At 47.3% G+C, this 27,831-nt stretch overlaps 1 protein-coding gene across 8 annotated transcripts in view; it reads left to right on the plus strand.

The window, feature by feature from the left end:
* GARNL3 (GTPase activating Rap/RanGAP domain like 3) overlaps positions 1-27,831 on the plus strand; it is a 112,402-nt gene that overhangs the window by 19,543 nt on the left and 65,028 nt on the right. For 3 of the 8 annotated variants that reach the window (XM_028714777.2, XM_028714772.2, XM_028714768.2), the window contains exon 2: positions 15,691-15,760. The exons of 1 other annotated variant lie outside the window; for it this stretch is intronic. In XM_028714777.2, the coding sequence (XP_028570610.2) occupies positions 15,691-15,760 (70 nt within the window). Of the gene's footprint in view, positions 1-770; positions 812-885; positions 1,063-2,567; positions 2,699-15,690; positions 15,761-22,050; positions 22,099-27,831 lie in introns of those variants that run through there. 4 more of the 8 variants (XM_077922219.1, XM_028714771.2, XM_028714769.2 and 1 more) reach the window with 4 other exon arrangements.

Here is a 27,831-nt window from a genome sequence, read left to right on the forward strand (position 1 = left end):
TTGCAACAAACAGTTTTGCAAGCCTTTGGAAGGCAGAGAGGCAAGAGGGCATCAGTGGAGGGAGGGAAGTAAAGAGAGACGGAGGCCAGTGTTGCCCATGGCACCCCTGACCATTATTGAAGTCACCCCAGGGTGTCACGGCACACTGGTGGAAAACCACTGGTGTACAGTACTGAGCTAGATTGATGAATGATTTGACTCAGGAGTTTACTTGCTGCATTAACTTCAGGGCCGTGGAGCCGGTGGTCCTCTAGATGTTAGGACTCCTATCAGACCCCCAGGCAGCAGGGTTAATGGTTAGAGATGATGGGAGCTCTGATAGGAATTAGGAGCCCGATAACATCTGGAGTGCCATGGGCTCCCCACACCCCAACATCTATATTGTATCAATTAATTTACAGGCACAACCGTGGAGGAGCATGACAAATGTGTCCAATCTGTGGTGTTTGTATATTGCAATTTGTTTGATTTCATGCGCGCGCGCACTTCCAGCTACCAGCAAATTAACATTTTCGCGAAATGCACCTAAATATTTGGGAGGTCGGGCGCGAAGGAGCTGCCACTTTTACGCGCGTAAAAGAAAGCAAGAAACTCAGCCCCGCCGCGGACTACAAATCCCAGGGTGCGCTGCGTCCTTCAGAAGGCGTTGATTGGCTTCCGAGTCTGGCGGAGGCGGGATTTTGGGTGGAGTTCCGCCCCCAATCTTCAGAGGTGCTTCTTGAATGGTTGACTGTCTTGGCTCGCGGGTTGAGTAGGCAGGAGCCGGCCTTCCGAGGTGCCCCGGTATGCCGCGAGGACGGCTTTCTGATTGGTCAGTGTACCTACGTGAGGGCGTGGCGCAGGCGAGCAGCCGAGGCGGCGATTTGCCGGCGCGGGAAATGTGGGCGGGCGCCCGGGTGCTTCAGCGAGGGGTTGTTGGCTGGCGAGCCTAGTCGACCAGCCGAGCCGAGCCGGGCCGGAGTGCCGGTCGGTCCCAGAGCGGGAGGGATGATACGCGGGAGGCGCCGCAGGCATGGAGCCTAGCAGCGCCGAGGCAGCCTTCCCGCAGCTTTTCGCGCAACGGTAATCAACCGCCGAACTCTCGGGTGGGCGTGACTTGCGGTTCGAACCACAAGCCTCGCCCAGTAGGCGTGGCCTATCTGAAAGGGCGGGGCTTGGTGTGCCTGAGTGGGGCGGGGATTAAAACGAGGATGCTTTCCAAAGAGCAGGCATGACAGGCAGAAGTAAAAAGGGTGCAGCTCTCTCTTTCCCCCAACAGTAGGGCAGGCTGCACCTGCTAAAATTCTTACCTGTCTTATACCTTGCAGGGTTGTTGTGAATATGGGGCAGGTGAGGAGATCTAGCATGCTGCCTTTTGCTCACCAAGACCGTTTAAGATACATTGTTTAGATTTTAATGGATTTTGTAGTCTGGTCTTTTATTGCGCGCACAAACAAACAAGCACCTTCACACCTTTTTAAACGGTTTCATCTCTTTTGCACTTTTCTGATTATAAACTGCCTCAGAATAATTTGATCTAGGAGCATAGGAAGTTACGTTTATACCGTGTCAGGTCACTGGTCTTTCTAGTTGCCTTATTATCAACATTCAACTGGGAGTGGCTCTCTAGGGTTTCTTTTAAAAAGAACCCAATAATAATATTTCTCAGTTTCATTTTACAATTTAAAAAGTAGATAATAATCCAAATACAGATTTAATTTTGGCTTTCCCCCACCCTTTCCATGGTTCACTTCCTTATTATCTTTTCCACTACAGTGGTACTTCTGGATGCGAACGGGATCAATTCCGGAGCCCCGTTCGCATCATGAGCAGAACGCAACCAGCATCTCCGCGGGTTGCAATTAGCCGCGTCTGCACATGCATGTGACGTCATTCTGAGTGTCTGCACATGTGGCGAAACCCGGAAGTAACCCGTTCCGTTACTTCTGGGTTGCTGCGGGATGCAACCTGAAAAATTTTAACCCAAAGCGTCTCTAACACGAGGTATGACTGTACATAGTCACTATCTTTTTATTTTCTCAGTTTTATCTCTCAGTGATTGCTACTGCTGAATTTACTGAATACTACTGAATTTACAATAATTTTCCAAATAATCTACAAAGCATTTCCAGTTTTCTTTAAATAGGCTCCCTAGAGATTCAGGCAGGGATTTTTGGTTTGAACCAGGCAATGTCTGTTTGCACAGTACTTGCTCTGTCGCAGAGTTTTGACCCTAGTGGTATGTAAAATTTTAAAAATACAATAAAACTAAATAGAGTCTCTTTCCCCATTAATCATAAATAACAATAACAGTTCCTTAGAGATCTCTGAGCCTTGCCAGGGGCAGTGGAAAAATTATGGTACCAATATCCAGTGCTTTTTTCTATAAAAAAAAGTTTAGGGATACTCTCATTTCCCTACTCATCTTGAAATACTGCCCCTCAACGAGGCCAAACTTAGATTCACAAAACATTTAGGGGTATGCGTCCCCCCGCGTCCCCCCAGAAAAAAAGCACTGCCAATATCACTTTCTATGTCAACCCTATCAGCTACTGTGGTAGAGTTATCTTTCTCTTTTCCACTGGCAGGTCTATTGCAGCTTTCAAAAGCTGCATGGCAGACTGAAATTCAAGAGGTGCAGCTTTCCCCCCAGCAGTGGCTATGCAGTGAAATGATGGGCAGGGCTGCACTTCATGGAGTTCAGCTTTCTAAAGTGGAGGTAACTAAGCTGTGGACCTCCAGATGTAATTGCTGAACTGCAACATTCACCACCCTGACCCTTGTCCATGCTAATAGGAGTTGCTTTCAGTGTTTGGAAGGCCACTGGTTAGCCTTCCAAGGCCCCAAAGCATTGGTAGAGGGAGAGGTGGCAACAATGCCTGTAGCCCTACCACCTTGAGTTCTCAGGGGTGAGCAAAAGGAGGGGATTGTAGACCCACCACCCAAGCAGACGTGATGGGTATTTGGAGTAGCTGGGGTCATCTCTTCTGTTTCACTCCTATGGGGAGGGGATGGCTCTTGTTCTCCTCACAATGTACAGAAATTTAGTGAGCAAATCTATTTCCTGGCATGGAGGTAGAGTCACATGTGGGGTGGGGGGGGGAGCTTCAGGCTCCTGTTAAAAGTACAGGAGCTGAGCCAATGCGAAAAAATGAAAACCTCCGTGGTGGGAAGGTTTCCTTCCCCCATCTTCCTGTGGGCATGGTGGCTAAGCTAATTGCCAGTGGATTTGATGGGTAATTATTTCCATCTTGGGGCCTGAGGTTCCTTTAAGAAGTGTGTATAGGACTTCTGTACTTCCAGGGCACATTAAATGGGGATGATTCAGCAGCTGTTAAATCTCACGCGAGTTTGTGAGGCTTGTGGAATCAGCTTTCAGCAACAGAACCCACTTTAGAGTTTGTGGTTGCCCTTTAATGTGGAGAGCATTAAGGGGGAGCCACTGAAGTGCTCTCCCATCTGCCGTCTAGCAACTGCCTTTCCATCAGGCTATCTGAACTGCTTCCATGCCAGCTTTAAGAACTGGTGCTTTTTCTCTCCTCCCTCCTCATCCCCTTTTTCTTTTGTATCGTGTATTTTAGACTATAATCCTGAGGTCAGGGACTAATGATATTTAGTAAGCTTCTCCAGAAGCCTTTTCAACTGAAGAGCAAGATTAAAATGCTCTAATTAAATAAAGCACTCTTCAGATATATGCATGTTTTGTTTAAAGCAGGTTTGCTCTGCTCTTCAGCTGAAAAGCCTTCCAGAAGCCCTCAACTGCTTGCCTTCTTACTTACAGCCAGAAAATATTGGAATGAGTTGGCTGTCATTTGCTCTTGCTCCACTTACCATTGGTCTTCCTCCCTTCTGCCCTGCCGTTCTCACTGAGCACCATCTGCAACAGAGAGTGACACCCACCTTTTCTCCACTTGCCCATTTTATCCTTGCAGCAGCTCTAAGACTTGTTAGGTTGAGGGATTTTGACTGGCCTAAGACTACCCTGGCAATTTCTGTGGCTGTGTGAGGAATTTGAACTCAGCTCTCTCCTGTCATAGTGTGATGCTCTAACCACTACACCACCCTGCCTCTTGGTTACATTCTATTCTGTTGTCTGCGCACTGCCATGGTTTTGGCTCACCCACCGCTGTTTAGGCGTAATTTTAGTTGTTGTTTTTTTCAAAGACAGCTGGTTTTCATTTCAAAACCCATCTTCCCAAAGTTTCAGGGTGTTGACTCCCCAATTTATGGGTTTTTCAGAATTTGCTGTTTGTTTTTAGGTCTGAGCAATGCTTTTCAGCCTCACTGGGGCAAGGGGCTTGCTTTATCATATCACAGTATGGAGTCCTGCCTGGGTGCCCAAGTCTAATTCAGGTGCTTTTGTAACAACTTTGATTATAAGATGTATTTTGGGCTCGTATTGACTTGAGAAAGCCTCTGAGTCGGAGGGAGGGAGGGTCTTGTTTTTCTTTGGTGCAAATCAGCAAGTGTTTCTTGAAATCCACTAGTAAATCCTCAAGGGGAGAATCCATAAAGGCTTCAGAATCTCTCCTCCCCTTCTCAAAAAAGTTATTTAAAAACGTCTGGCATTTGGATTTGCGCAGCTATCTTGAAATCACAATAAACAATCTTGATCCAATTTTGTTCCTTTGAACTGCCTTATTGAAATAAATGTTCCAGTTGTTTTTATTTCCAGAGACACTGAAATTAATTGGACCAAGCAAGTTAGATTGAAACCGGGTTTGAATTTGAAACTCCTTCTGTCTTGTCTTCTGTGTACTTGTGTACACCATTGTTGAGCTGGGCAAATCAACAAGTGTACATGGCTGGTACCTGTGTTGTGTGAAATGTGCTAACTAACTTCTTGTAGATTTGGAGACAAAAGCTTGACAGTCTAGGTCAAGGACTCTTCTTTAAAAGAGAGCACAAAGGCAGATGTCTTGGAGGAGAAGAGGACCATGGCTCATTGGGCGGAGCACCAGCTTGGCATATGTACTGTAACAGGGCCAAGAAAGACTTCTCTTTGTCTCTAAGACTTTGGAGAGCTGCTGTTGGCTGACATCACACAGATAGATGGACAGATGATCTGACTCAGTGTATGAAGTATCTTTATATGTCAGCTGAAAGTAAAAGGGAGGTGTTCCTTCTGCTTGTCAACAAGAGACAAGTGAAGGAAAAAGCAAGGAAGAGAGAGATGTGGGTGAGGGATAGTGGCAGTGGTTAGCAGACCAACTGTGGGCCAGATTGAGCCTGTGCTCCTCTAGTTGGCACTATATAAGAAGAGCCCTGCTGGACCAGGCTAGAGGCTCATCCAAACCAGTGCTCTGTTCTCACAATGACCAGTCTCTTGTCCATGAGAAGTCCACAAGTAGGACCTTGAGTGCAGCTGTTGTGTTCCCCAGCAACTGCTATTTCAAGGCATACTGCCTCCGACAGTGGAGGAAAACATGGCCTTTTGTAGCTGCCTGCTCCATGAATTTACCTGATTCTCTTTCAAAGCCATCCAGGTTGGTGGCCATCACTGCCTCTTGTGGGAGCGCATACCATATTTTATCTGTGTGTTGTGTGAAGGAGGACTTTCTTTGGTCTGTCTTGAATCTACCAAAGCTCACCTTCGTTGGATGTCCCTGAGTTCCAGTATTGTGAGGGTCGGACACAGGAGTCAGACTAAATAAATCCACTCCTGCAGCTAGCAGTATAGGATCCAGCCAGAGCTAGGTCCTTCTCGGAAGACTTAGCAAAATACATTTACCAGGTGCCGTTGTATTTCTTTCTTTTTAATTGCGTATTTTGTCACTGAAGCTGGTAAACACATCTCATAGTTTGCTTGCTCTTCTGACGCTAGGCAAGAAAATAACACCCCACCCTACCCATTCCCTGTGCAGCCAGCTTGACTGTTGTGTTTTTGTTGAAAAAAGTGTGGGATGAAGAAAGGATCTTTCTTTGTACTTCATCCAAAATCTCCCATTTGCACCAACCCATCTCTTTTTAACCCAGTGCCTCTTTGGGTAACTCCCCCCCCCCAAAAAAAGAGAGCTAAAGTGTGCATTTGACCCAGCTGGCTTTTCACTGATTCCTGCAAGACAGAATAATCTCAAACAGGATTTTTATGAGGGTCCTGAATATGAGTAGATCATGGGGCAGGGCAGGGGGACAGGGAGAGAATGTGCATCCGGATCTACTAATTAGATCATTATGGAGAGTATGAATTTTCAGTTTTGTCATCAGGATGAGAGATCAACGCCTTGAGAAAGAGAACTGCTGAAACCAACTGGGTATGTAATCATAATCACTCCTTCAAATAGCAAACCCAGTGCTCCAGTGCCGGCAGGACTAGAGCCAAAACTGAGAAATGAGAGGGCTCAGCTTGCTTGAGTAAATCCCAACAAATGCAGAAGTACAAAAAACTAAAGGAGTTGCATCCAGCCAAGTTCTACTCAGAGCAGAACCATTAAACTTAAAGAACTGCCATATATGGTGGTCATGTGCCAAGGCGGCAGGATTCTGGGATACTGTTTTAGTGAAACGAGCAAAATAACAGGCAAAGATATTGTTAAAACCCCACAAACCGGCACTGCTAAACCATTTTAAGGAAGAAAATGAGTACAAAGCAGAGAAAAAATGCAATATAATAGCAAAAGGGCTATATGCTATGACCGTTCTCATTATCCGTCTTACACAACTGGGTATTTTAAGAATCTTTATTATCTTCTTTATTGTACATATTTTGAAAATAAATAAATAATAAACAAAACGAGGGGCAATTAAAGAACCAAAATTAGCCATATCCATCAGTTTCAATAAGTCTACTCTAAGTAGGACTAACATGGGCTACAACCACAACCTCCTCTCTCAAAGTCCAAACACAAAAAACACAACAGCACAGCAAACACTGAGCATACTTGGTGACCTCTAGTAACTTTGCAATGTTCATTAGGGAGTGTCAAGTCATTTTATTATGGTCAATGATCAGTATCAGGATAAAATCACCAATTACAAAGTTTAAAATCTCAGAACAAACTAAAATAAAAACAAAATTACATATACAGTACATTAAAAAGCAGTTCTAGTTGATCATTTATCTGTCAGAAGGGAACCCTTCTGATCTAGGGGTGATCATTTAGTGCTCAGTTACCAGAAAACTAACATTATGGCATTTGTAAAAAAAAACAACTTAGGGGACACTGCTGGACTATAGATGGACATAAAGTAGAACAGGTCTCCTGCAGTTATGGCAACAATTTTGTTGCCCGTCTTACTTGCACATTTTTAAATCTTAAGCACCAGTCTGAGGTTCTGCTGCTCTTTGTTTGCGTTTTCCAGGTTCAATTTAGGCTGCATTCTAAGAGGAAGCACCAGGCGGCTGGAGGAGGAGTGTCTTTGCAGACTCAGTTTACCTATGTGAGACCTAGAACATACTCAAAGCCAGTGCTATTTTCCTAGAAAAAGAGGTGCCAGAACTCCCTTATTCTTTTAGAGTGGCAATGGTGCCCGCTTGAGAGGGGGCCAGATCTGAGTTCTGGCTGAAAAAAAGCCCTGTCCAATGCTGAAGGAGAATGATAAGTAGAGAGAGCAAGCAAGCTGTCACTGGGCGGTTTTCTGCTGTTAATGGCTGAAGCTCCTGCTGGGCCCCCAGAGAAATCCTAGGTCACTGGAGAATGCAGTTTTTGAAAACCGCTTCTCCTTGGTGCTGGCTCATCTGTCATTTACAGCATACATCTCAGCTTCTAGGCGAAACCTCCACTTTCCACTGGCAGTGGATATGTCAGGGTGGGGTGGGAGAAGCTAATCTCAAAAGACTATTTATATGAATTGCCCTGAGACCTGTGGATATAGGCTGGTATACTAATAATAATAATAATAATAATAATAATAATGCCCTTCAACTGAGGATCACAGGCAGTTTACAGTGTAAAAACACATAAGTACATATCAAAATAGCAATGCCACTCCCCACAAACAGATGCAAAATGTTAACAAAATGAATGTCACTGAATAGCTGCCCAAAGATGTTCTTGGTTTGGGATCTCTCCCTTTCATTCTTTGAAACAGCCGCTACACCTGCAAATTTCAGTATCCTCTGTGTGATGACGACACAACTTTCTTTTTGATTTGGGAGCTGCAGAAAAGCGCCCCTCCCCCGGTATCGCCGACTGTTTTGCTTAAAATTCCATCCACAACCTTGTCAATAATAGAAGTCCACCCAACCAGAATTATTTCAATGCTAGTTTCTGTGGCAACCAGCATATCCAGCCACAGAATTAGATTACGGGAAGAATGAGTTTTTAAAAAAATAATGGAGGGGCTTTTTCTTTACTTTTACAGGATTCACTTAAAAAAAAATCCTGATTCTCCCGTTTCCCCCCAGTTTCATACAAGCTGTTTGCATATCCAGGAACTTTGGATAGCTTTTCAAACACATTTTTAGTGGTGCACAGTTATTGCTACACCCTGTTCCAATTCTTCCACATGGGTTCCCAAGTAATGTAGTTATTGGCTCCTGATAGTTACTAGATGAAACTGGTGTTTCTTGCATAAGCTCTGCTCCTCTGTAAAGTCTTTTTAGGTTGTGGGACGAAAGAGCTTCATGCAGCGTTTTGCTCCAATGCAGTGTGTCTTTAAAAAGGAGAATTTGTCATCTGAATTTCTCCCTTGGATTTGGAGTTCTGAATGACCTCACCTTGTTTCCAGTTGAAGTGAAATGGCAAGGAATGCTTTGCTATTTCATTATTCCCACTATTTCTGATGTTCCGGATGTGAGTGCTGCTGCTTATTTAGCCCAAACAAGCACTTAACGTGCACAAAAAAGAGAGAACTCTGGTTCAGGAGAACTCTAAAGCTTGGAAAAGTTCAAAAAAAGCATTAGGCAAATAACCGTCAGAAAGGGAACCCCTCTTCCTACCTTCAGAGGCGTAGGAAGGTCAGGAGGTACCTGGTGCGGAAAATTTCTTGTCACCCACCCCATTGGGTTTTGGGGTTTTTTGACTGAAAAAAATGATTTTATGTTATTTCATATTTTCTGAAAAAGAATGTCCTCTGATAACAAGTAAGTGGCTGTGGACAGATACTTAAATCTACAGGATGGATTGTGTTTTGGCTTGTGTTATTTTATTTATATTTAAAAGGTAAAGGTAAAGGTACCCCTGCCCGTACGGGCCAGTCGTGTCCGACTCTAGGGTTGTGCGCTCATCTCACTTAAGAGGCCGGGAGCCAGCGCTGTCCGCTCTGGCGAGCCGGCACCAGCGCAGCACACGGAAACGCCGTTTACCTTCCCACTATAAAGCGGTACCTATTTATCTACTTGCACTTAGGGGTGCTTTCGAACTGCTAGGTGGGCAGGAGCTGGGACCGAAAGACGGGAGCTCACCCCGCCGCGGGGATTCGAACCGCTGACCATACGATCGGCAAATCCTAGGCACTGAGGTTTTACCCACAGCGCCACCCGCGTCCCTAATTTATATTTACTGTTTATTTATTTAATAAAAGTTATTTTCTGCAAAGTGGTTTACCAAAAAAACCAAAAAACCAAAAACACCACAGCAGTAAAATCAAGAAAAATTAGCAATCCTACTTTAAAACATACAAAAGCTAAAACATTAAGATTAAAATTACTTCAACTTCCTAAGCATCTAGGTATGTTTGCCTAAAGAAGAATGCTTTTAGCAGGTGCCCGAAAAGAGTCTAGCAAAGGCACATGCTTTGTTGCAATAGGTGGGGAGTTCCAAAGTGCAGGTGCTGTCACAGTAAACAATGCAGTACAGATATTATGTGGAACTTGTAGTAGTGCTACAATGCAGTACAGATATTATGTGGAACCTGTAGTAGTGTTTTATTTATTGTGATTTCACCATGCTCTGTATTATCTGAAAAGGAAAACATCTATTTAAAAAACAGGACTGCACAGCAGCAATCTAGTCTCATCATGATCAGTGGGACTTATTCCCGAGCCGACGGTGCATAAAATGGGCTGCAATCCTATGCACCCCTTGCATCCAACTTGTACCTAAACTCTGCACAAGCCTGCACCAGAGAATTGTAGAGTTGGAAGGGACCCCTGAGGGTCATCTAGTGAAACCCCTGGGGTAATGCAGGAATCTCAACTAGACCATCCCTGACTGATGGCCATCCGTCTTCTGTTTTTCCCCTCAGCCCAGGACACACAATAACAGAGACTGGAGGTGGGGGGAAAGATAAATTTTGACAAGGGGCAGATTTGTCAGGCGCATGCAGGAACAGCTTGAAAACTTTACACAGAGAGGAACCCCACACGGGTTTCCCCACATGTAACGTAACAGGCAGGGAACTGGCTCAGAGAGAAAGACATTTTGCGAGGGGAGGACAAAAGAGTACCAAAGTCCACCCATTTTATCCTCTTTGGGATGGTGGCGCTAGGGTTCTGGGACCACCCTCACCAAAATATTTACTTGTCTTCAATGTATTGTTACCACTGTTATTCTATAGTACAGATCCATTTTAAATTAAACACTTTCTCTAAAATTCAAACGGCAGAAGTAATCGGTAGCATAGATATTAAAGGAAAAGCGAGAGAATAGTCCCTATTAGATACACAGGAGACACAGATACACAAGCACACGGAAGTAAATAATCCAACCTTGGGGAGAGGGGTGGGAATGTACAGTTTGTTGTACTTAGCCTCGAGATGGGAGACTGAAAGGGCTTAAAAAATAAAAAATAAAAGTCTTGTGTCTAGGAATATTTTTCTGCAAAAGCATCAGACTGGTTGTCAAAAGTGTAAACTTCATTAATAGACCCTATTTAAAGGAATTGGTCAGTTAGCCACAGAATTGCTTTGCTGATTTTTTCTCAAATTCTTTTAATTACACAACTGCTTTTGGGGGGTCCTAGCTTCATGCAGGGAAGACTGGGGTGTGTGACTGAGGGAGGGGGATCCTACCTTCGTGCAGGGAAGACTAGGGCAAAGGGGAGGCCAGCCTGCCGAATACCTAGGGCGGCGCTGAGCTGCTTCTCCCGGTGCCACACGTGGGCAAAACTGGGCGGCAGCACTGCCATTGTCCTGCACGTTTCACTTTCAGGGGCAGCAGAGGCTTTTCAGAGGGGGACTGGGGCATGAAGGGAGTACACAGGACAGGCAGCGGCCTTTGCAGGCCACCTCAGCAGCCCACAAAGTCGGCCTTTGTGAATAAAATGAGACTAGGCCAAATAGATTCGGCCTTGCCTTGCCTTTACCCCGCCCCCAACCCAGCTGGCCAATAGGCTGTGGGTGGGAGGCGGGGCAAAGGCAAGGCAAGGCCTAATCTACTTGGCCTAGTCTCATTTTATTCACATAGGCCGACTTTCCAAGACCCGGGAAGCCAAGCGGAGGGTAGGGCAGTAGGGCTTTTTTTTTTTTTTTTTAAATGCCTGCTCCAAAGGTCTTATCTTACTACGCTAGGGATTATATAGCTATATCTGAAATTTCATGTATATCAGTTAATATATTGACCCTGCTCCACTGAATTGAAATTTCAGCCTTCACGACATAGAAAAATGGCTAAGTAAACAGCTATTTTGGTGGAGGAGGGTCAAGCTATTAACTAATATGCATGAAAATTCATATATAGCTATATAATCCCTAGTGTAGTAAGATAAGACCTTTGGAGAAGGCATTTTCAAAAAATAATAATAATAATGTTTTTATGAACCGCCCTAGTAGGGCAGTAATTGTTCCTTGATAATTTGTCAACCCCCTCCTTGATGGAACCTAGGGTGGCCCGCCCCCCTCTTCCTACACACCTGCCTACCTCCCCCCCAAACAGCCCAAAGAACACTGAGTATGCTCAATAGCCACATGATGCTGGCTGACTACTAGGGGTGGGGAACGGACTGGAATGGTTGCAATCCTGAATAGCGGCACTCCAGGCTCTTAACATCTCATTGCTATTTTTTTATTTCCATATTTTGTACAGATCTTTCAGCTCTTTGGCCTCCTTTCCTCCTGCTGCATTATCAGTGCACCTGGTGTGCATATGTAAAACATACAGAAAAGGGAATCTTGATATTACTGTGTGCATGATTGCATCAGGACACTTTGTGTGGCTTTTTGATGCACAGGTATGCTTGTTTTCATCAAGCCAAAATGAACAAGTGGCTGGAACAACTCCACCATGAGGAATGTTGCAGTGTTTGGAAATACATAGAGGAAAAAGGGAGCAAGCAGTGACATGACTGAAGTTTATGAAATTATGCATGGCATGGGGAATGTAGATAAGAGGAAAGTTTTTCTCCCTCTCTCATAACACAAGAATCTATGGCCATCCAATGAAGTTCAGGGCAGACAAAAGAGAGCACTTATTCATGCAATGCACAGTTTACTCACTTCCACAAGAGGCAGTGATGGCCACCAACTTGGATGGCTTTACAAGAGGATTACACTACCGGTAATTCATGGAGGCAGCTCTTGAGGAGCTGGTCAAATGCTTGCTATCATAGGACTAGCTCCAACAGCAGCTATGTTCTGAGATCTCATTTAGTGTGATGAGCACAGCTTGTCTTGTGCTCATGTTTCCCTTTCCTCTGTTTTGGCTTTAACTTCTGATTTTCGTCAATCACCATTTCCTGTGCCATCCAAACTCAGTTCACGTGAATTATGGTTTGTTTAAAGTTTAAACAATGTGTCTTCATAATCCATGGTTTGAAGTTGACTTGTATCAGACAAACCATAGTTAAGACAAACCACTTTTTTTTAGTTCAGACTACAGGACTGTTAGGAAATGAATGCTTTTGAACTCCTTGTGGCCATGCTGCAGGGGAGAGAAAAGCTCACTAGTTATCATTGTGCTAACCTGTGGGACATAAACTGTGAATATTAAACTGTGGTTTAGCACGATGGCCAAAACAACTCAGCTGTGTACCTAGATCCTTGGAAGTTTTGTCAAACCCAGGTTATGATCATTCCCTGACAAAGGGAGGGAAAGAAGCCCTGGCCCATCTCCAGCAGTTAAGCACTCTTTACAGAGGGGGCTTTTCCTGAGATGGAGCTCTGCTTAGGGCAGATAAGATGCTTAATGTGGTGCACTTGAGGAATCTCAAGTTTGAACAACCAGTGTGAGTGGACACGCACTTGTAAACACACATGTGAATTAACTGGCTGTGACACTGTGATCAGTGTGTTTTCAGTGTGCAAAACCCAGCTGCCCGAACCATCTGCCTATAGGGTTGCTATGGGAGGGGGCCATAGCTCAGTGGCAGAGCACATGCAGGACCTAAAGGTTCAGGTAACTGGTGGCAAAAAAGACTTCTGCATGATACCCTGAAGCATTACTACCTGTCACTTCAGGGGAAAAAAATACTGAGCTACATGGACCATTGGTCTTGCTCACTATAACACATATTTGTACATTAAAAGGGGATGGGGAAAGGGTGGGAGAGTGAACCGTGTGTTCCCTCTGCTCTGCCACGCTCCAAAACAACCCCATCCCCTTTGCTACTTGGGACCATAAAGGAGGAAGCTTGGGAAAGGATCTTCTCCCTTTCATCACTCCCTTCCATCTTGGAGCTAGAGCAGATTTAAAGGCACATTGGAAGTTGTCTTAGGGACGCGGGTGGTGCTGTGGGTTAAACCACAGAGCCTAGGACCTGCCGATCGAAAGGTCGGCGGTTCGAATCCCCGTGGCGGGGTGAGCTCCCGCTGTTCGGTCCCAGCTCCTGCCTACCTAGCAGTTCGAAAGGACCCCTAAGTGCAAGTAGATAAATAGGGACCGCTTTCTAGCGGGAAGGTAAACGGCGTTTCCATGTGCGGCGCTGGTGCTGGCGCGCCAGATACAGCTTAGTCACGCTGGCCACGTGACCCGGAAGTGTCTTCGGACAGCGCCGGCTCCCGGCCTCTTGAGTGAGATGAGCGCGCAACCCTAGAGTCGGTCACGACTGGCCCTGATGGGCAGGAGTACCTTTACCTTTACCTTTAGGAAGTTGTCTTATACCAAGTCAGAACAACAGTTCATTGAGCTCAGCATTGTCTATGCTGACTGGTAGAAGCTCTCTAGGGTTTCAGGCAGTGGACAGATAGGAAGGCTTGTATTCCATTAAGATGTCTGGGGTTGGATCTGGGATGTTCTGCACGCAAAGCAGATGCTCCGCTTCTGGGCTATGGCGCTTCCTAAGCTAGTACTGTAGTTAAGAGTGTCAGCTCATGTTCATATTGCCATACAGTAGCAACATTGACTGAGTGATCTTGGGTTGGATAATCTCAGCTTAACCTACCCGAGAAGCTTGTTGGAATATTAAAATGGGTCTATTCAGTGAAGTATTGTCTACACTGACTGGCAGTGGCTCTCCAGGGTTTCAAACGGGACATTTCCAGCCCAACCTGGAGATTGCAAGGTTGATCCTGGGACCTTCTTGCACACAAGGTGTGCCCTTGAGCTACAACACTAGTAGCAATATCCTTGGAGGTATTCATCTTGGTGCTGGAGGTAGGGCTTCCCAGGATACTCCAGCAGTGCTGCATCAGTTTCAGCTCTTCCAGCTGGCTCTGGAGTGGCCTGCCGAAAGCCAGCCAACGGCCACTAGGTCTGGAATTGAGGCCAGGTTTAATGTTTAGCCAAGTGGGGCAGACGAGGGGGTGGAGGTGGGGGTGATCCTGAGTGCTTCTAAGTCGAGAAGTCTTAGCTGACTGGAGAACAATGAAAAAGAATTGTGATAGCTAAAACCAAAGGCCAAGGTAACATTGGAAGTGGTGGGAACAGTTAGCACTGAGCAGACTCTGGATCAGTGTTCCAAAATGTCTGAAAGGTCAGGTATGCATCCCAAACGCTCTACATTTTGGAGTCTGAAAGAGAAAGCCCATCTACTGTGTTTCTGCATGAACCCTTGTTCTTCGTGATTGAAGGGAAACTCATGCGGAGTGGCGACAACCAATCTCCTCTGAAGGCAAGTAAACACTGTGTGTCTACACTGGCAGTGACCGGAGAGTAGCATGAATAAAAAAATTATAACAAAAAACATCCACCATGTATCTTAATCTTAAGTAGAGGTTGGTGGGGTTCCTCTATCAGGGCTTGGCCACAAAGAGAAAAGTTCTTGCAAAAGAAGGGACATTTTTATATATTTCTGTGTAGGAGTATGTGTGTAAAAAAATCTTTTCCTCCCATTTTTCTTCTGAAAGATGTAGGCAAGCGTGCTAAAAAGAAAGTTAAAATTGCACTGTGGTTTTTGAGCGGAGAACTTGCTTTGCAAAGGGAGGTGGACAGGCTGCTTGCTCTCCACCCCCCACCTAGCATTTAAGCGCTGCAGGATTTTCTTTTCCCTTTTTGGTCAGATGGGGAGAGAGAGAGAGAGAGAGAGACTTTCACAAACGCAATTACAAGCTACTGTCTGCCTTGGCCCTTCTCTATTGATCATCATGTCATGACTAAATATTTAATTGAATCTTAGCTTTTTCTTCGTCTTCTTTTTGCCTTCCAATTAGGGGGCGTTTCGCTTCTGTGACTCCCTCCACTCCATCCACCCTTTCTCTCCCCCCACACCCTGCCACCCTTTATTCAGAAAGCCAGGCTCTGCAATGGCTGCGTGAAGTTGTCTATGTTTCAAGGAGGGTCTCCTGCAGTGATGAAGCTAAACGCAGCAGTAGCAGCACCAGCAGCAGCAACAACCCTCCATCAGCTGAACTGAGAAGCAAAGCAAAATCTATCTTTTCCCCCACATCTCCCCCCCCCCCCGATAGCTTAGAGGGGCCAGTTAGCTATGTCTACTGATGAAGCACTTTTATTCCAGCTCTGTCTCCGAGGACCTGGGCTGTAGACGTGGAGAATTCAGCCGAAAGCATTATGGATCGGTAGAGCTGGTAAGTTTTTTTTTTATTCCCTCCTTATTTTATTTTTAAACAGAATTTTAAGCACAGCCTGTTTCATCCACCCGAATGGTTTTTTGTATAAAGCATCTTGGTGCCTCCTAGCCACAGCTTATCGATTATTCTTGGCTTATCCTCTCTCCCACCCCCACCCCCCCACCCCGATTTTTGAGTTACAGCAGGCAAGCTTTGGAAATCGGTGGGTGTGAAAAGCTTGGTGTCTCTTGTTGAGTTGGATTTTAATTGCTCTTCATTGCTATTTATCTTTCAAATCGAATGCAATATGTACAAATGCCTCTCTCTCTCTCCTGGGGTTTTTGTAGTCTGGTGGGAAAGCTTGTCTTTGCAGCCCAAGGGCAGTAAATAGACCCTGGTTTGTTCCCATGTAAGAGATGCTGGAGGCTGGCATGAAGTACCATAAACTGGTAATTGATTTGGGGGAGCCTTTTTAATTTTTATTTATTTATTTTTTTGTACAGGAGGTTTTGGAAACATGACCAGAATTTTAAGATGTGGCAACAGGAAGTACGGAAAAGGGTTCTCCTTCCCAAACATCTTGTCTTTCTGTCTTTTCTTTTTTTTTTAAACCCATTTGCCATCCATTTCCTCCATTCTTCCCCCACCACTTTGATTTTTGAATGGAGGTTGGAGAAAATGCTCTGGCACACACTGTGCAGCAATCACCTGAATCAGGGTGCCGTTTTTGGACTCTGATTATTTTGGAATGGAATTGTACAAGTTGGCCACAGAGGAAGGAAGGAAGACTGGAGGCAGAGGAACCCTTCCTCTTACTGCCACACAATTGCAGGGGTATAGCTAATGGTCAGATACGTGTGCATCCAGGTATTGGCTCCTGATAGATTATTGCTGGGCAGTGCCGTGCCAAGGAGACTGAATCCGTGTGTGTATTTGGGAACTGTAGGGCTAGCAATTTCGATAATAATTCACCAAAATATGTTCTCACCCAGGAGGCTACTGTTTGGTTGCTTGTTTCAAAAGAAACATATACAAATTGAGGGGCAGGGATTGTTGGTTTTGTTTTTGCTTTTGCTTTTATGGTGTGATTAAGATTAAAGTTAATAAGGATAGCCCTGGCTGAGTGGTAGAGCATCTGTTTTTCATGCAGAAGGTCCCATGATTGATCTCCAGCATCTCCAGGTAAGGCTAGGAGAGATCCCTGTTTGAAACCTTGGAGAGCCTCTGCCCATCAGTGTAAACAGTACTGAGCTGCATGGACCCATGGTCTGACTCAGTATAAGAAGTTTCTTGAATGCCCATTATATATCTGCAGGGAGGGCACTAACTTAGTAGCAGAGCATCTTCTTTGTGTGCAGAAGCTCCCAGGTTCAATCCCGGGCATCTCCAGGTGGGACTGTGAATGACCCCTGCCTGAAACCCTGTAGAGCTACTTCCAGTTAGTGTAGGTCAGGGATGATGAATCTGTGGCCGCACAGATATCCCTGTACTCTAGCTCCCATCAGCCTTACATGGCATGGCTAACGGACAGGGATGAAGGGAGCTGTAGTTTACTTGCTTATCCACACCAGTGGAAATTATATGGGGGCCCATCTGCACTGAGAAAACGCAAGGGACCATTGTCATCAGTTTTATTTTGAAAAGTGCCCCCTCCTGCTTTCCCTTTTTGGAAAGGAGCTGCGAAAAGCAGCTTACAAATAGAAAAGCAAAAAAGGAAAGGAAAAAAGCACCAGTGATCCAGCCATTAAAACACAAATGATTCAATTAAAAATAGCAGGAAAAAGCAATGTGCAAGCAGTATCTCCCCCGTCTCATCTGAGGAGCAAAGGGCTGATGGATTAGGCCAGCACCCCATCAAGTCTCAGCACAGCCAACCAGATGCCCTCATGTGAAGTGCTCAGGCAGGACCCAAGCACAACCTCAAGTCTCCCCACTTGCAGTTCCCATCAGCTGGTACTTAGATCAGAGAAGTGGAATAGAGCCATCCAGCTTAGCAGTCAGGGTCAGTGTAAGCCTGAAAGAGTCCCAGAGAGGTGCATGTTTATCCATTCTCTCTCTCTCTCGGAAGAGTGCTGGATTGCTGCTGCATTTCAGATTCAACCTACTTTCATGAAACTTGAACCTGCTACTTGCCCTGCCATCAGTGGAGAAGGGTGAACACTCAGCTCTCTTCTCTCCCCACTTCCCTTTCTGCGGTCCTTGTAGATACTTGAAAAATTAGTTTTCCTTCCTTTGGAAGGGCTGGCACATCCAAAGGAAGTGTTCGCATCAACTTTGCAAGGTAAACTAGTCTGAGGCAGAGTAATTCACCAAAGGTCACTCAGTGGGTTTCATGGTTTGATTAGGGATTCGAGCCCAGGTCTCTTCGGTCCGAATATAACATGGTGATCACCACCCCACACTGGCTGCCTGGCTTTCCCTTTTCCTCATATGTTTTTGAGTTCTAGCTCAGCTGTCCTCAGCTGTTGTAGGCCTTTAACCTCAACATGCTGCATGAGACCCAGTTTTAATTCTATATCAGCTTTTCTACTTCTCTCTGTCTTTGTCAAGCCACATCAACCCTGCAGGCATGCTGGTTTAACAAAGTCATTCCTTCTCCTTGGGGAACACTGATACAAATCAGTAGCATAGATCAAGGGTGCTTCAGTCTGAGGGACACTTTCCTTTCTTGGCAACCTTTTTCTTTTATTTAGTGGGGGGGGTTTGCACATGCCAATGATGGGTGGGATAAGAGGCAGAAGGGGGCAGATCAACTGACGTAAGCTTTTACCTTTGGTGCAAAAGGCTAGTTTATAGACACTTCATTTCACTAGGGTCTGCCCAGGATGAACTAAGGATGGTGCCCCACAGTGGGTGAGGCACTAGGGAATGTGTCACTGTGACAACTGTTGACCTAGATCACTTGAAAGGGCTGTTAGATGAATGGAGGGTGGGTTTACCAAAGGGGGGATTAGCCTGGCTGGTGAAATGGACCCTCCAGGTCCAGGAGCACTCTATCTCTGAATGCTAGTTGCTAGTGGGGTGGGTGGGGAAAAGCTATTGTCTTCATGCCCTGCTTTTAAACTTCCCAGTACCACCAGACCGGCTGCCATTGGAGTCAGAGTCCTTGACTAAGTGGACCTTTGTCAGATCCAGCAAGGCTTTCCTTATGTCCCAGGAGCTCAGTGGCAGAGCATCTGCTTTTCGTGCAGAAGGTCCCAGGTTCAATCCTCAGCTTCTTCAGGTAGTGTTCAGACTAAGACTCTTTGTCTGAAACCCTGGAGAGCTGCTGCCAGTCAGTGTATACAATACCGAGCTAGATGGACGAATGGTCTGACTTGGTATGAGACAGATTCCTATATTATGAGCACCCAGAACCTCCAGCCTGAAGCACTGGCCTCATCTCCCCTCTGCTTGCCTTCTCGTAAGGCTGCTTTTTGCAAGCACACCCTGGCTTCCTTTGCTCAGCAAGACAATGCCTGGGTTTCTCTTCAGCCACTGCCTTGCAAGATTGGATCTGGCACACATCTTCTGTTCATCTCCCCCCTTCTGAATCCGAGAACCTGGCTCTGGATGAAGAAGCACCAGTGAATAACGAAGAAAGGAGTAACCAGCACCACATGCTGTGATCTTATTAAATCACTAATCCTCCTTCCTCAGTGATGTCATGCTTGCAGGATGATTCTGCTGGCAGGGAAGGAGGTCTCCTTGGTGTCTTTGGATGTAGGCAAGAAAAATTAATCTGCCAAGAGGGTGTCCCTTCCTCTTTCTTAGACTTGAATGCAGTCCGAGAGCATCTGTTCATTTTCCAGCAGATATATAAAAAGTGGGAGAAGGCTGAGCCTTTCTATATCTTGCACCTTCAACTCTGTCCCTAACTCAGGGATAGGGAACTGGATACTATCAATGAGCAAAATCCTTATCTCCCAGCAGGGCTTGTTTGACAGGCGAGTGGGGGCCGTGGGATTGACCTCTTGCCAATCACATGGCATTGCAAAGATGTCTGTTGGCCTCGTTTTGACCCACAATGATAATCAGTTGATCCTTGAAGCTTGCAAAATGTCACAACTAAGTCACTAAGCCCCGCCACAGTGACTAGCCTGCAAAAGAAAAGGAAAATACAGAAATTCTAGCCTATTGCAACACTAGAAATCTTTGTTTCTCTATGCTGGCCACAGAACAGGACAAGCCCTATATATGGAAATGCAGGCAGTACGCCCACTTGTCAATCTGCTGGTGTCACTCCAGTGGGCGACAGCAGGGTTCAGTTCTGGGGTGGCTGCACCCATCAGTTCCCCATAGAAAACTAGCGCTGAGCTAAAGCAGCAGGATTCTTCAGCTGACAGCAGCTGCCTGCTGGAGTGACACTAGCTGATAGACAGGTGGGTGTGCAGTTAAATCCTCCTCATATCCCTGCAGAGAGCCAAGCTGAGCTGGGGAATGTGCTGGTGAAGCAGACTTCTGCAGAGAGTAGTATTGAAGTCTCTGCTCATCATCTGAAACGCAGAGACTTCAGTTCTGCTCAGTGCTGCTCCCTGTTTGCTATCTCCTCCCACCCCATCTCTGCAGGTCAACTTTGAGAGATCAGTCTCCTGACATCACTGTGATGTCAGATGACTGACAGGTGGGTAGCCCAATCCACCTGTCAAAGTCAACATGCAGAGGTGCTGGGAGATAAAGACCTGGCCCTTTGGGCTAAAAAAGGTTCCCTTACCCTAGTAGTAAAAGGAAAAGACTTCAGGTATCACAGAGACCAAGCAGACTGTCAGAGGAGGAGCTGAGAAATCTGCTCCTTCTACCATACCCCTCCCAGGGATTCCTGGTTGCATATGGCAAATTGTAAAGTGCAAGACTGCCCTCTGTTAGGGCTCTTGCTGTGTAAGGTGCTTGCTAGCATCCATTTCTAAGGCTTAACAGATATATCCTCTCTGCACTTTAGGGAAAGTGTGTGACATATCTGAAGCACCCCTTCCCTTGCTCTCCTGGGTACTATGTATCATTGACCATGGTCAAGAGTCCATCCATTGGACAACACACATGTCCATGTGTGAGCAAGAGATTTCCAGAAGATCAGCAGGAGTCCCTATATAAGAGCAGGGTTTAAGAGAAATAAATATTTATTTAGAAATTCTTGACCATTCTCATTTTATTGCATATATTGCACTACCTATGTACATGGTTCTTTACAAAGAACTGCTGGGAGGGTGTTTAGTGGAACAAGGAAGCAACAAAAGAGGTGCATAACACTATTATACATGTCTGTGGTGCAATTGCGCTTTGAATACTATGTATGGTTCTGGCTGCCTCACCTGAAAAAGGATATTGTAGAACTGAAGAAGGTTCAGAAAAGGGCACCCAAAATGATCGAGGGAGTGTAGAAACTCCCCCTATGAAGCAAGGTTACAACATTTGGGGCTTTATGGTTTTGAGAAAAGACAAGTAACAGGAAGACAAGATCAAGGTGTATAGGAGGATGCATGGTGTGGAGAAAGTGGGGAGGGCGAAGTTTTCCCCTCTCTCTTTAAACACTAGAACTTGAGGTCATCCAGTGAAGCTGAACGTTGGAAAATTTAGGACAAAAAAATATGCTTCTTCACATGGCACATAGTTAATCTATAGAATGCACTCCCAGAAGTTGTTAGAGGCACTGACATGTATGCCTTTAATAATAATAATGATAATAATAATAATAAATTATTATTATTTATTCCCCGCCCTCCGTGGCCAGAGCTGGGCTAAGGACGGCTAACACCAGTAAAATTACAATAAAAACATAAAGGGGGGGCAATTTAAAATACAGGTTAAAAATACAATTTAAAATGCAGCCTCAATTTTAATAATAGCCCATAGATCAAAACCATAAGGGGAGGGAAAAATAAGGGTCAGACTGAGTCCAAGCCAAAGGCCAGGCGGAAGAGCTCTGTCTTGCAGGCCCCTGCGGAAAGAAGTCAAGTCCCACAGGGCCCTAGTCTCTTGTGACAGAGCGTTCCACCAAATCGGGCCCAGTACTGAAAAGGCCCTGGCCCTAGTTGAGACCAATCTAACCACCTTGCGACTTGGGACCTCCAAAGTGTTGTCATTTGTGGACCTTAAGGTCCTCCGCGGGGCATACCAGGAGAGGCGTAGGTACATGGGTCCTAGGTACATGGGTCCTAGGGCGCATAGGGCTTTAAAGGTCAAAACCAGCACTTTAAACCTGAGCCTGTACTCCACCGGGAGCCAGTGCAGTTGGTAATCTCGTGGCAATGACCCCGTAAGGAGCCTCGCCGTGGCATTCTGGGTCAGCTTCAAGGGCAGCCCACGTAGAGCGAGTTACAATAATCAAGCCTGGAGGTGACCATCGCATGGATCACTGTGGCCAGATCACGGCGAGAAAGGTAAGGGACCAACTGCTTAATACAGCAGAGATGGAAAAATGCCACCTTTGTTGTGGCTGCAACCTGCGCCTCCATGGAAAGGGAGGCATTGAAGGTTACACCCAAGCTCTTTAAAGGAGAGCATTGAACAAATTCATGGAGGATAAGGCGTCTAGCCACAATGGATATGCTGTACCTCCATTGTTGGAGTTAGTAGGCCTCTTAATATCACTTGTTGGGTATCACAAGTGGGAAGAGCTCTGTTGCGCTCAGGGCTTGCTTGCGAGCTTCCTGTGGAACATCTATTTGGCCACTATGAGAACAGGATGCTGGACTAGGTGGGCCCCCTTTGGAATGATCCAGGATGGCTCTTCTTACATTCTTAAGTGGGAAAATTGAGACATGATTAAGCAGGTGAAAGAAAGGCTATGTGATTATTCCCACTGGATTGTTACAATAAGGACTAGGGTGATGAACCAAAGGCTTCCTGGAAAATAATGGTTTCCGGGGGGGGGGGGGTTGCAGCTTAAGGGAGGTGATTGCACAAAGGCATTTTGGAAGGCTATTCCAGCAAGGTATAAGGCACAGCAAGGGGAAAGGGGCTGAGTTTTCCCAGAAAACAGGAGGCTGTTGGACGGTAATATGGTGAAGCAAGATGAGTGAAAGTCTCATGGATGAATCAGGAATTAAACACAGAAAGATAAGGAGGGACAAAACCATGGGTTTGAAGGTGCAGACAAGGTACACATAATCCATCCCTGCTTGTCTCCCTCCCCTCCTGTGTCCTCTTGAAAAGGAAGCTCAAAAGTGTCAGTGATGTGAGTTTCCTCTGTTTTTGGGTGTTGTTGAGAGTTCACACGAGTCTTATTTATTTCTCAACCAACCCACCCACCCCCCCTTTGTATGCGGCTTGAGGACACAGAACTTGGTCCTGTGCAATTGCCTACTTGTGAGATCAACACAGAACCGTTTGTGAGGAACAGAGCTATAAACCTCCAATTATAAACCTCCACCCTGACACTTTGAAATGCCAGATTTTGCCCTCCCCACCCACCTTGCTAAGTTCACAAAGAGGGGGTGGTTGTAGTCCTGCGACAGAAAGCAAATGTATATGTATTTCTCCCCCCCCCCCCAAAAAATGAGCATATTGTGATAAAGAATGGGCAGAACTTTTTAAGAGTCTTTTCATCAGATTGATGCTGAAAGGCATTTTGTATATTCGACTCCATTATGATTTGCTCAGCTTCCCAATTTGGCTGCTGCGAAGGGGAGAAGTGTGTGTGTGTGTGTGTGTGCGCGCGCGCATATCTATATATATATATATATAGAGAGAGAGAGAGAGATGCAGATGTAATTGCTCCAGATGAAATAACTTTTTATTTTGTTGGTATCTAATGTGTCTTTCAGCAAAATGGGTAGGCGACATCAAAATTCATTACCTTTAAGGGAATTCACAAATAATTCTCTTTCTGCTTTTACATTTTAGCACTGGAGCAGTTTGATTACATTTTCTGAATGGTTTTCTTTGCCAAATGGCATCTGCATTCATCAAGAGGAGAGCCAGATTAATTCTGTGGGGTTTCAGGTGCTGTTTTGCTTGCAGACAAGTGGAATTTCGAGTTATTCACCTAATTGTTGAAATGAAACAACGCAGGGTGATCACCTGATCTTCGATGCATAAAGAGCCCCCTTTTGCCCACAGTTTGATTTCGATGATTAGGTAGATCTGGGAAGGGTGCTGTGAAAGGCAACCGAAATGATCAAATGTTTGAAGCGTCTTCTCTACCAAAGGAGTCTTAAGCAGTGGTGGGAAACTGATGGTCCAAGAGCCACATGCCACCCTCAACTCAATTTCATGTGGATGGGGTGAAAGATGAGATAGACTGAGCAATGGAAAGAAGGAAGGGGGCCGTTTACCAACCTGACAGGAGCTGATGAGAGCTGGGAGTCCACCAATGCAGTCGTACCTTGGTTCTTGAACACCTTATGACTCGAACGTTTTGGTTCCCGAACGCCGCAAACCTGGAAGTGAGTGTTCCGGTTTGCGAAAGATTTTTGGAAGCCAGACGTCCAACGGGGCTTCTGCAGCTTCCGATTGAGTGCAGGAAGCTCCTGCAGCCAATCGGAAGCCACGCCTTGGTTTTCAAACATTTTCAGAAGTCAAACGGACTTCCGTAACGGATTCTGCTTGAGAACCAAGGTACAATTGTACCTAAAATGCACCAGGTTCGGGAAGGCTGAGCTAGATTGTTGGACCACAAAGCTCTCTAGAGCAGTGTTTCCCAGCCGGTGTTCCGCGGCATACTAGTGTGCCGCGAGACGTTGCCTGGTGTGCCGCGGGAAAAATTGGCGGGGGGGGAATAAAGGGGGGAAAATTATTCCCCCACCGCCAGGCGTGGGGCTGGGGCGGGGGAAGCCCGAGCTTCCCCCTCCCCCAGAACGGGACCCAGAGCCATGCCGAAGCTGCGCGCAGCTTTGGCATCGCTCTGGGAGCTTGCGGGGCTGGGGGAGGAGGAAGCCCTCCGCCAGCCTCCAAACCATGTCGGGAGACAGCGGGATGGCGCGCTGCGCCTCTCCCGCTGTCCCCCGAGTTTGCAGGGCTGGCGATGGGGAGGAGCAGGCTTCTCCCCCCGCCAGCCTTCCAGCCAAGTCGGGGGGCAGCGGCAAGGGCGCGCTGCGCCTCTCCCGCTGTCCCCCGAGTTTGCAGGGCTGGCAATGGGGAGGAGCAGGCTTCTCCCCCCGCCAGCCTTCCAGCCAAGTCGGGGGGCAGCGGCAAGTGCGCGCTGCGCCTCTCCCGCTGTCTCCCGAGTTTGCGGGGCTGGCGATGGGGAGGAGCAGGCTTCTCCCCCCGCCAGCCTTCCAGCCAAGTCGGGGGGCAGCGGCAAGGGCGCGCTGCGCCTCTCCCTCTGTCCCCCGAGTTTGCGGGGCTGTCGATGGGGAGGAGCAGACTTCTCCCCCCGCCAGCCTTCCAGCCAAGTCTGGGGGCAGCGGCAAGGGCGCGCTGCGCCTCTCCCACTGTCCCCCGAGTTTGCGGGGCTGGCGATGGGGAGGAGCAGGCTTCTCCCCCCGCCAGCCTTCCAGCCAAGTCGGGGGGCAGCGGCAAGGGCGCGCTGCGCCTCTCCCGCTGTCCCCCGAGTTTGCGGGGCTGGCGATGGGGAGGAGCAGGCTTCTCCCCCCGCCAGCCTTCCAGCCAAGTCGGGGGGCAGCGGCAAGGGCGCGCTGCGTTTCTCCGCTGTCCCGGACGGCTTTCAAAAGCCTGCCTTCAAAAGCCGTCCGGGACAGCGGAGAAACGCGCTGCCTTTCTCCGCTCTCCCGGGAAGGCAGGCAGGGGGGAGCAAAGACTTTCGCCCCCGCCCACCTTCAGAAGAGGTCCAGGACCTCTTCTGAAGGCGGGCGGGGGGCGAAAATCTTTGTCCCCCCTGCCTGCCTTCCCAGGGGCTTTTAAATCGCCCCGGACAGCGGAGAAGTCCTCCGCTGTCCCGGGCGATTTTAAAATGCCGCCTGCCAGCATTTTAAGATTGCCCCGGACAGCGGAGAAGTCCTCCGCTGTCCCAGGGTTTTTTAAAATGCTGGGGGTGGGAAGAAAAGCCCTTGTCCCCCCCCCAGCCTTCAGAAGAGGTTGGGGGACAGACTGTCCCCGGACCTGGTCTGAAGGCGGTTTCCCTAGGAACGCATTAATTGATTTTCAATGCATTCCTATGGGAAACCGTGCATCGCAAGACGAAAAACTCGCAAGACGAAGAGACTTGCGGAACGAATTAATTTCGTCTTGCGAGGCACCACTGTATCCGGAGAGGCGGCCTTCAGGCGAGTTTTAATTTTAATTTTCCTTCTCCCACTTAATGCCCCACGCTCGCCCGAGCAGCTTGCAGTCCTCGGTAACCACGGCGACCCGAGGGAGGGGAGGGAACAGGGAAGTCGAGGGCGGCGGCGACCCGCGATGACGTCAGTGGGCCGCGCCGCCTCGCCCTGGCACGGTGTGAGAGCCCCGGCTAGTGGCGCGAGCTTCAGAATAAGTGGGATCCGCGTGCGCGAGACCGAGATCGCGGGTAAGGAGCTCAGCCCTGGGCAGGAGGAAGCGGGGCCGCGCGTGCGGGCCACATCCCCACAGAGAGCGAGCCTCCCCCGGCCCACCACTCCGGGCAGGTCCACTCGCATGAGGGGGCGGCGATGGCGACGGCCGGCAGCTTGCCTGCAATGCCATCCCTCGAGCAGGCGAGGAGCCCGGAGGCTACCAGATGCAAGTCCTCTTTCCCACCCTGCTCGGGAGTCCAGAGCACTTGGTCGCATTCAGGATCTAGACTGGGGAAGCGGGGCTTGTGTCTGGGCTGGACACATTGGGCTGCCTGTGCTGCTCGACCTGCGGGGAGAAATCAGGGTGGGAGTCACGACCGTGAGGCAGGGCTGCCAAGTGTGGCAGAAGAGGACACGGCCGTCGCACCTGTCCTTAGGTAGGAGCTTCTTCCGTGTCGACCTGCTGCCCTAAAGTCTTGGCTTTTTTCTTGGCTTTTTGGCGGTTGGCACAGAAGGAAGGCAAGGGGGAGGGGAAAAAATTGAAACTTACACTTTCGTGCGTCCCTCCCGGCGTGACGCTGACGTCACGGGGCTGTAATGGTGGTGTGCCTCGAGATTTTTTTCATGAAACAAGTGTGCCTTTGCCCAAAAAAGGTTGGGAAACACTGCTCTAGAGATCCTTCAGCCAGTTGCTATCTCTCGGCCCTTACTCACCTCAGGACTGTTGTATTAAGAGGAACAAGTGTGAGGGCAGTCATCTCTGTTAGTCTGAGATCCCTGCAGGCAAGGGCAGAGCAAAAATAAAACAATGTACAGTGGTACCTCGGGTTGCATACGTTTCAGGTTACAGACTCTGCTAACCCAGAAATAGTACCTTGGGTTAAGAACTTTGCTTCAGGATGAGAACAGAAATCGTGCTCCGGCGGCGCGGCAGCAGCAGGAGGCCCCATTAGCTAAAGTGGTGCTTCAGGTTAAGAACAGTTTCAGGTTAAGAATGGACCTCCGGAATGAATTAAGTACTTAACCCGAGGTACCACTGTACCCACTTTTTAGGTGTGGAGAAGAAGGCAACCTGATAAGGCAGCATAATGGCTATTTTTCAGATTATAAAGATGGGGTGAATAAACATTTTTTCCTCTTTACATGGTACTCTAATTTAGGCTGAACTGATGGAGATGATTTGTTGGCAATCAGTTTAGGAATGATAAAAGGAAGCACTTCCTTGACTGTGTCTCTGTGACAGTACATCCCACTGTGGTCAAAGTGGCTTAGTGGGGGCTGGGGTGGAGGGGGACATTGTATTTTTTGGATCCTGGCCCAGTAGTTGGAACACTCCAGTATCTTCTCAGATTGCTAAACCAGTGGTGGCTGGCACCCAGTAGGACTAGTAGGGTGGAAGGCAGGGAGCCCAACAGTAGGTGGAGCTAGACAGATGGAGGCAACTATTTCTAGTTTTGTCCCCATCCTCTTCCATGCTGACTTATTCTGAAGGTGGTGGGGCAGTTTCCGTTTGACCGAACAGACCAGGCTCTACAGCAAACAGTTGACATTATCTAGCCATAAAGAGGCCACATCTGTGAAGCATGCATTTCTCAGTGGTACAAAGGCATCATCTTTGGGGATGGGGTGAGAATAGCAGAATGACCTTGCTTCCTGAAACAATAAGATGTTCGCATACAGTTTAGAAAGTTGGTGGTGAGCCTAGAAAGGGATCTTATACTGTACTGAATCAGGCCACTG

Source organism: Podarcis muralis, chromosome Z, assembly GCF_964188315.1.
Source record: "Podarcis muralis chromosome Z, rPodMur119.hap1.1, whole genome shotgun sequence".
In the NCBI taxonomy this organism is placed as follows: domain Eukaryota; kingdom Metazoa; phylum Chordata; class Lepidosauria; order Squamata; family Lacertidae; genus Podarcis; species Podarcis muralis.